At 43.4% G+C, this 9,725-nt stretch overlaps 1 protein-coding gene across 1 annotated transcript in view; it reads right to left on the bottom strand.

The window, feature by feature from the left end:
* Positions 1–1,195: 1,195 nt before the first annotated feature.
* The window catches only part of SLC36A2 (solute carrier family 36 (proton/amino acid symporter), member 2), a 28,924-nt gene continuing 20,394 nt past the window's right edge, over positions 1,196–9,725 (bottom strand). Inside the window, exons 8-10 of the mRNA XM_010850595.1 lie at positions 8,769–8,935; positions 6,666–6,835; positions 1,196–3,778 (exon numbers count right to left, since the gene is read on the bottom strand). Of these exons, the coding sequence (XP_010848897.1) occupies positions 3,507–3,778; positions 6,666–6,835; positions 8,769–8,935 (609 nt within the window). The 3' untranslated portion in view covers positions 1,196–3,506. The remainder of the gene's footprint in view (positions 3,779–6,665; positions 6,836–8,768; positions 8,936–9,725) is intronic.

Consider the following 9,725-nt stretch of genomic DNA (forward strand, 5'->3'; position numbering starts at 1 on the left):
AAATTCTATTATTTTCTCTTCCCTTATCTCTAGAGCTACCTACTGTAACAGATTTATTAATGTCAAATCATTTTTGCATTCATAGGAAAAGCTCCATGGTATACTGTTCTTTTAATATGCTGCTAGATCCTATCTGCTATTTTTAAAAGATGCTTGTATTTATGTTTATATTTGGTCATGTTTTTTAATGTGTGTTTTTTCAGATTTTGATATCAGAATCAGGGTATTTTTGTATAAAAAGCAGAGAAGACTTTCTTCTCTCTCTAGGCCCGAAAAGAGTTTAAATAGCATCAGGAAGGATTGAAGGGTGGCTGGGAAACCCTGCTTTGCTCCTGATTCACCATACAGTCTCCAGAAACCCCTCCTTAGTTCATAGCTGATTTATACTTATAAGGAGAAGCTGTGGGGTTTCTAATTTTTCAAAATGTATAATCCACTGGACACATTTTTTCAATTTTTACTTTAACCACCATCATTCAAAGGTCTCTCCTGGGGTCTACAAAGCAGTGAGGAATATGGCGGTGCAAAGGTTTCAGGCCTGACCCATTTGTTACTACATGTTTGATCATCAGCAAGTTACTCAGTATTTCAAAATCCATTTTCATAACTAGGAAATAAGAACAATGACACTACACATCTCAGAGTTTCACTGTGAGGATTACATGAGATAATCACATGCAAAACACTTAAGACATGTTCACTGAGGGATGGAAGAATTTTCTCTGATCCTTGATTCAAAAGCAAGCTCCAAAAATTAAAGAATCAGTAGGGTGGTAGGACGGAGAAGGCAATGGCAACCCACTCCAGTACTCTTGCCTGGAAAATCCCATGGATGGAGGAGCCTGGTAGGCTGCAGTCCATGAGGTCGCTAAGAATTGGACACGACTGAGCGACTTCACTTTGACTTTTCACTTTCATGCATTGGAGAAGGAAATGGCAACCCACTCCAGTGTTCTTGCCTGGAGAATCCCAGGGACGGCGGAGCCTGGTGGGCTGCTGTCTATGGGGTCGCACAGAGTCGGACACGACTGATGTGACTTAGCATAGCATAGGGTGGTAGGGAGGCGGAAGGCTGTGTGTATTGAACAATTTAAAACATTTAATACCCTCAACACTCACAATTCTAATAGTTGGTATCATCAGTGTTGCTGACAACTACTAAGTTTAAACAGATTGCTTTTATTGCTTATATCAGTGTCTCTAAATTTATTTTTTCTTTCCAAGATTTAATTTTAGCCAGATTTTTCTATGACAAGATTAACCTGATTCTCTTATACAGTAGGGGCTTGTCCTTGGAGAATAGGAATGACCATTTTTTAACAACAGAGAAAATAATCTTTAACCTAGCAAGGTTGGGTAGGGTAATAGTTGAGCAGAGTGGAAGAGACAAGTTCAGAGAGAAGACCACTTTGCAAAGGCTTTGAACCAATCAGTGGCAGTACTCTGGGTCTTCTACATTTCTGATGTAGATACGACACCCAGCTCTCTGGCCAGGTGGGCTGTGGACCACTGCATAGACCATGAGTGTCCATCTCCCAGCAGGTACTCTGCAGACTGTGGGATCTGGATGGGATCTTGTGTTCACGAAGCATTTTTCTGGAATTTAGCAGGTAGAAAGTAACACACAAAAAGAGGAGACCAGGACTTGGGAACTGGGGTAGACACTCCCCTCAGCCCTCCATACCTTCCCTAGACTGCAAAGGTAGGATGATGGATAAAAATAAATAGGAAAGGGCTTTTGAAAATGTTCTCTTAAATCTGAGGCTGAAATAAGCATGGGCCACTTTCCCAAACCACAGAGACTGTAATGGGAAACATTCTTACTCCTCACTGAATTACAAATCTGCCTACAACATGTCATTTATCTAGATGCCTTTCCTCAATTTTAGATTTTAGGGGGAGGGAGGGAGCAGTCACCAACAGGAAGGTTGAAGTGATGTGTTGGATTGATGGGCCCTTGGTTGCCAGCCAATGTCAGACATGAGAAAAGGCACGGGTATGTTGAGGCAGCAGGACTGAGTGGAGGAAGGGTCAGATTCAGTGCTGGGAGACCCAAGTTCTACTCAAAATCCAGCTCTAATGGTATCATTGATGGAAAGTTATGCTCAGTACTCCAGAGCAGTTAGTGTCCCCCTGCCCTTATAAGGACCTATATAGTACTAACTCACTTGATGATCTGTCATTATTCCCCAGTGTAGCGAACACTAGCTTGAGGATGCAGATTCTTCTCTCATTTATTAGTGTCTCCCCTTTAGAGTAATGTATCAGTTAGCTTTAGCTCATAAAACCTTCCACATCTTATGGCTTAAAACTAAAAACATTTATTATTTCTCATAATTCTGTGGCTCATCTGAGTAATACTTATGGTCTGGGCCAATGTGATTGGGGCTAGATATAGTCTAGGATACTTCACTCGTGTCTAGGATGTTGGCGGTCTGGCTGTTCTGGGAGATGGGGCTCAACTGGGATGATTAATTTCTGCTCCACACAGTCTCTCATCCTTCAGTAGGCTAGCCCTGGCTTCTACACCTGGTGCTCTTGGCTCCACAGAGCATGATGATGAATGTTCCAATGCATGAGCCATCACCATTCCTCTGCTTGCATCACATTCTCTAATGTCCCATTGGCCAAAGCAAGTTACAAGGCCATAACAGGATTCAAAGGGCAGAGATACAGATTTACTTCTTGATGGGAGGAGCTGCAACATGACATTGTCAAGAGGAATTTGAGGCCATTTTTGCAATCTATTACAAGAACCTTGAACTTTGCTTGGTGTGTGGTGGGTAAGCAAGAATGCTTGTTGCAAGAATTAAGAGGTTAAAAATAACAAGAATCAAGAGGTAAATAATGAAATAGTGTCATTGTTTAGCTCCTGCCTACCCCCACAACCCTGCCCCCACCATTGGCACATCTACTTTCATGAGGACTGCTTTGTTGAGATCTTTGAACTGGGCCAAAACTTTATCCAGCTGTCGAGAAAGTTTATTGCCCTTGATTTAAACATGATGGCTCTTTTCTGTCTGACAGCTGCAGTTTGCACTGGACCTCTGGATCCTACCTCTTTGATGCTGGAGCTATTCACACTTTGCTGGATTATGGATTATGTCCACTGGAAAAAAGGACACCCTTTACCAAATCACCGTAGCCTTAGCAGGCTGCCCCTCCTTCTGTCAGTCGCTGCCTCTTGGATCCCCCCTGTTGGCTTCCTCTTGCATAGCCCCACTCAAGGTAAGAAATTCATCATGTGAACTGCCAAAAAGTTGGATGGAATCAAGAGCCTTCAGAGGGAGAGCTCTCAGTGTAGGGGAAAGCTAGAGATGGAAAGAAAAGAAGTAAACACACAAAAATTTTTAAATTACCACCTAGACCTTATCTTGGTAAGTCCGTGCTTGTTTCGCTGTGACTTAGCCCAGAGAAAGGTAAAGCCCCAAAATACAGATAATGCACATAAAAGAGATTTGTGTCATTAAATGTCAAGGTGCTGGTGGAAAGAAGCAGTGCCATATTCACTGAATAAAAATAGTGGAGTTGGAAAAGGTGGGAGAGTCTCCTGACTGGATCAGCTCATCTAGGGCCTGGTAGGTCCCCATCACAAAGCCCACGAAGCCCAGGATGCTGATCAGGGTGTCCTTGATGATGGTGATGGGGCTCAGGCCCTCTGAGTAGTAGGTGCTGATCTCCAGGAGGGGTGGGATGATGAAGGCCAGGGCACTGCCACTCAGGGAGCCCACCAGGGAGAGGACCAGGTCCAGGCGGGGGATGAGGATAGCCAAGATGCCTGCAGGAGATGATACAGGATAGATGGAACTTTCTGGGCTTAGCCAAAGTCTTAAATTTTGCTTTAAAAATCCTCTAATTAAAACATATACCAATTGTTTCTTACACATACAGCTACATAAAGAAAAGCTGAAACTCCTATAATACCACCAACCACATTCACTACAGGTTACACATTAAAATTATAGTGTGTCTCCTTTCAATCATCTTTCAAATACAGACATTAATATTATTGAAAAGAAAAACTTTCCCTCTTCTCATTTAGGTTCAGTGTTTGGGGGTCTTTGAATTTAACTGACAACAGGCAGATTAACAGAAGGAAAGACAAGGTTGATTTAGGGTTAGGAAGCCTTCATATGGGGTTTCCTAGGCCACGCAGTGGTAAAGAATCTTCCTGCCAATGCAGGGGATGCAAGAGATATTTGATCCCTGGGTCAGGAAGATCCCCTGGAGGAGGAAATGGCAACCCACTCCAGTATTCTTGCTTGGAAAATTCCATGGACAGAGGAGTCTGGTGGGCTGCAGTTCATGGGGTCACAAAGGGTCGGACATGACTGAGCAACTGAGCACAAACACACACAGCCTTCATATGAACTGGGTCCCTAAACAAAGATAGGGATTTACATACTCACTTCAAAAGAGGAATTAAAGTGGGGGAGAGCTTCCATGTTATTTAATTAAATTACTTAGACTGTGATGATGGTTAGTCTCTCTGACTGAAAATCTCCCAGAAAGGGGATTTATGGTGCCTGTATTTTTCAGAATATTCTGCTTAATTCACAAAGGACATTTAGATAAGGGTTTTCCCCCGAGGCTACTTGTACTAATGTTTTTAGTTTAAGATAATTTTCATGCCACAGAGGTACATTTCAAATCTCTACATGTTTAATGATTAAGCTTTTACTTAATAAATAACACTAAACAACAGTGCTGGGAACTGTCCCAGCTGTTTGGAATATATCAATGTACAAAACAGACGAAGAAACCCCTTGCCTTTGTGGAACTAACATTAATAATTAACAGGACTACAAACACCTCTTACTTGCAAACAATTAGAATGAGTAATTACTCACAGGAGAAAGGGGGTCTTCAGTGGGAATAAGATTACAGGGTTCCTTTAAAGGAGTATCTTCTCCAAGATTTACATACATGTCATAAAATGTCTAACAAAGAAACACTTAAAGCTAAAGATCCTGAAATTATATGATTTATAATATATATGTTTTTTGTATGATGTTTTATAGGCCTGGGCTTTTACATTTTTTATTTCACTTGATGGACAATTATCCTGATTACAAGCAAAACACAGAAGCTTCCCCCAGGTCTGCTACAATGGAGTGTGGTATAACAGCACAAATCAGGACTGGAAGGCAGGATTCTCCCTGTGTGGCCTTGAGTTAAGTCTCCAACTCTTTCTCAGCTTTTTCCCTCATCTGCCAAATGGGGATGGTGTCTATCCTGTTAGGTATTATTGTTCATACTGCAAATGGTTTTAAAGTCTTAAAGAAGTTAATTCATGCAAAGCACTCAGAAAAGTTATTTTTATTATTACTTCACTATTACTTTATTATTTGTTTTTCTTTTGTCTTTTGGCCATACCGTGTGGCATGCAGCATCTTAGTTCCCTGATCAGGGATCAAAATGGGCAAACTCTGGGAGGTGGTGAGGGACAGGGAGGCCTGAAGTACTGCAGTCCACGGGGTCACAGAGTCGGATACAACTTGGCGACTGAACAACAATAGGGGTTAAACCTAGGGTGGAAGCATGGATTCTTAACCATTGGACTGCCAGGGAAGTTCCTACTTTATTATTTTTACTTGTTTGCATACGTACTGATTGAAAAGAAAGTGAAAGCATTAGTCACTCAGTCGTATCGGAATCTTTGAGACCCCATGGACTGCAGCCTGCCAGGCTCCTCTGTCCATAGAATTCTCCAGACAGGAATACTGGAGTGGGTTGCCATGCCCTTCTCCAGGGGATCTTCCCAACCCAGGGATCAAACCTGGGTCTCCCACATTGCAGGCAGATTCTTTACTGTACTGATTGGGGCAAATGCAAAAGCTTAAGGAATTGTTATCTTCATATCTAAGGCAAATTCACTGATCTTTCTAGAGTCTCTAATATTCTGTATGGTGGTGTCCCTGCCTCCGAGGACAAACTGGGAATAAATGATTTCAAAGGAAGAAAATCCGTGTCCCGTGATTTATATGGGCTGGTCTAGCACAACAAGAATCACAATTAAAAGGAGCCTTAGGTACAGGGGGCCAGAGCACACACAATGCAGGAATCTCTATCATCTTCACCCCCACTAAAATACTAAAAGTGAGGGGAACCCTGGATCATAGGGCCTAGAGCACAAGGAGGGCTGCCACTGGCCACCATTTTCAACCTCTGTCCTGGAGGTAAACTGTGATGGGTCTGGACTGAGATGACTTGGGTTCAAATCCCACCTCTGGCACTTCCTGCCCAATTGCTTCTCACTCCCTCCTTCAGCTTTCTCATTTAATGTAGAGTTTATCATAGTCCTACATCATAAGAGTTCCTGCAAAGACTGAAGAAAATATTATGAAATATAGGAGAGAAAGAGCTTAGCTCAGAGGACAGCACACAGTAGGTGTTTAATGAAAGTCAATTCTTTTGTAATTATTACTTGATAAGTTGTTATTCCCTCAAGCTGGACACCAGTAAATCTATCTAATTAGGTAGATGTAAGAATGAAGTTATTCCTCAAGCTTAAATAAAATGAATTACTACTTTGAAAGCCTTAGAATGGCCCCAGAAATGCAGTTACAGTATGCAATTAATGCTGGTTATTGTGACTATCGTCTACCATCTGGCTGATTCCTGATAGCTCTCTGGAAAAACCAGGCGCTCTGCCTTCCACTCACATGTCAGGCTGACCATGGCGAGGCGAATGAACAAGTCCAGAGGCAGGGCCCAGCGCTTCGACACGCGGGAGGTGGCTAAGGGAATGATGATTTCCGCAGGGACGTAGAACTGCAGGGCGTAGGTGCACAGGATTCCAACAATGTAGAGGATCTTGACTGACTGGTACAGCCTGCAGGACAAACCAGAGCAGTGCTCTCAAGGCCAACGTGCTCTGACACCTGGAATCTTTGTACATTAACCTCTGACCTTGGAACAGTCTTGTGGGCAAATGTTTCCTTGTCTGAAAATGATGGGGAGGGACCACCTGCAAGAGGAAGTCACGGTAGAGCATGCAGTGGTAAGAGACAGAATCGTCACAGATTCAAATGGAAGCAGTTGAGAGGGTTACCTCTAAAAAGAATCTCGGGTATGGGTATAAATAACACCTTCACAAACCATTATCACTTGAGGCTGGATTTTAGATTTTAGGAAAGAGAAGTTCAGGCCAGGTACCTTGCTCAGGGAGATACAAGTGATAAGTAGTGAAGACCTGGGTCTAAAAGATCTGCTCCTTTGTAATCTCTGTGTGTTCTTAGGAATTCTCTGGATCCCTCAAAACTGTTGGCATATCAACAAATACTTCAAGTAGGCTGAAAGAACTGCAGAATCCCAAATCCTTGGGGGAAGAGGTAGTTTACAAAGAGGGATAAAAGAAGAGACAGGGTTACTTAGAGGTCTCAGGCTAGGGGCAGAGAGACCACATGATGGGGGGTGTTGAGTGTTATTGATGCCTTTTATGACCTACGGAGGTAAGGCTTTTCCCCTTTAGTTCAATAATGTGGTAGATGCATCTGGCCTGTTGAGTAAACCTGTCTGTGCATACTCAGTCCATTCCTTACAAAGGCTAACTTTCATATTTCTGGGTTTCTTGCTTACACTAGTTCTGTTGCCTGGAACACCCTCTCTACTCCCTCCATCTGTGCAGTCCCCACCTATTTTTTGAAATTCCCAAGGAAGCACTACATGCCAGATGCCTTTAGACATATCCAACGTGATCCACATGATAACTCTGTTTTTTAGAAGAGGAAAATGAGAGTCAGAGAAGTTAAATAAACCACCCATGACCATAAGCTAAGGGTTGGTGTAACTGGGACCTGGATCCAGGGTGCTGCAGTTGTCCTTGTTTGGATGGAGCCATCTCATTGGACAGGATGATCCCCTGTACTCCCACTCCAATGTACTTTTTCTACTGGGGAGTCCTCCAGGCCTCTCCACTATTCTGGAGGGCTTCTTTTTTCATTAAGTTACATTTGTGTACATACACTATCCCTTCCCCATTTCCATTGGATCACAAGCTGAAAAGATCATGAAGCTCAAAATTATAGTCTGCTCACATCAATACCCTCCCATCACCATGTGTCTACACTTTCATCTGCATGTAATTGGGATACAATAATTGCTTGATGAATGATATTGATCAGCTTGGGAAAGGAGCACCACTTAGATAACTTAAGCCTCCAAGTGACCCTTCAAAAGACAGGTATCTTGTAATGAATGACATGCCTCAGTGTGGGAGAAAATGATGCACAATGTGATAGGGATCATCTATCTATTGAGATACTGCATTATTGAAGTCTGGGTTAGCTAACTGTTGTATGAATTGGGTCACTTAAATATAAACATTTTCCAGGTTCCAATGGTCCTCCCTCATTACTTCTTGTTTTACTACTTTTTCATCCTAGCTACTCTGCAAGACTTGGTAGTACAGCCTTAGTAAATGTAATTGGAGCTGCCCACTGGTTCCTCTCTCTGCCTCTTGGCCTCTGTGCCTCTTCCTTTCTCTCCTTAGGTGACCAAGGACTCTGACTTTCCCCCTATTTTCCTAAATCATGTCCTTCCTCGCACTAAGCTATCAAGGCCTCACTCAACATGGGAGACTGTTGTTGAAGAAGAGCTCCCTGGACAGAGAATCTAGAGCCCAGGGTTCCAGTGACAGCTCTGTTTCTCCTTGTGGATGCCCTCCAGACCTCAGTTTGCCTTCTGTGGAAGGGAGGAGAAAGTGACCTATATGTTCCTGTGCCCACTGGCTCTGAGTCCCCACCACCTGAGACCCATGGAGTTACCAGCAGTTGGGCAGGTTAAGGGTTATGCTGGCCTTGACATCATCTCCAAACCGCAGGTAGCCCAGAGACCCGACACTGACGTAGAGGGCAGTAATGATGGACATTCCCAAAGACAGGATGACTGGGAAGCGGCGGGCATCCTTCATCTTGTTCTCCAAGGGCAGAACCTAAAGAAATACCACAATGTAAGGAGAAGGCAATGGCACCCCACTCCAGTACTCTTGCCTGGAAAATCCCATGGACGGAGGGGCCTGGCGGGCTGCAGTCCGTGGGGTCGCTAGGAGTCGGACACGACGGAGCGACTTCACTTTCACTTTTCACTTTCATGCATTGGAGAAGGAAATGCCAACCCACTCCAGTGTTCTTGCCTGGAGAATCCCAGGGATGGGGGAGCCTGGTGGGCTGCCATCTATGGGGTTGCACAGAGTCGGACATGACTGAAGCGACTTAGCAGCAGTAGCAGCAAGAAGAAAGGAGGAAAAAGAGGAACATGGGCATCAAGAGGAAGGCATGCCATTTCTGGAAGTATGTACACAAAATCAAAAGTAGGAACATGCACAGAAATTTGTACACCTACATTCACAGCAGCATTGTTCACAGTAGCCACAAGTTCGAGGCACCCCAAATGTCCACTGATGAAGGAATGGATAAACAAAGTGTGGTCCATACACACAATGGAATATTATTCAGCCTTTAAAGAAAGGAAATTCTGATATATGCCCAACATGCACAACTTTTGAAGACATAAGCTAAATGAACTAAGCCAGTCACAAAATGACAGACACTGTGTGATCCCACTCATTGAAGTAACCCAAGTAGTCAGACTCAGAGTCAGAAAGTAGACTGGTGATTCCCACAGGCCAGGGGAGGGATAAATGAGGAGTTATTGTTTAGTGGGTACACAGTTTTGGTTTTGCAAGATGAAAAGAGATGGATGGTGATGATGGTTGTATAACA

This window comes from Bison bison, unplaced genomic scaffold, assembly GCF_000754665.1.
Source record: "Bison bison bison isolate TAMUID 2011002044 unplaced genomic scaffold, Bison_UMD1.0 scf7180017864291, whole genome shotgun sequence".
NCBI lineage: Eukaryota > Metazoa > Chordata > Mammalia > Artiodactyla > Bovidae > Bison > Bison bison.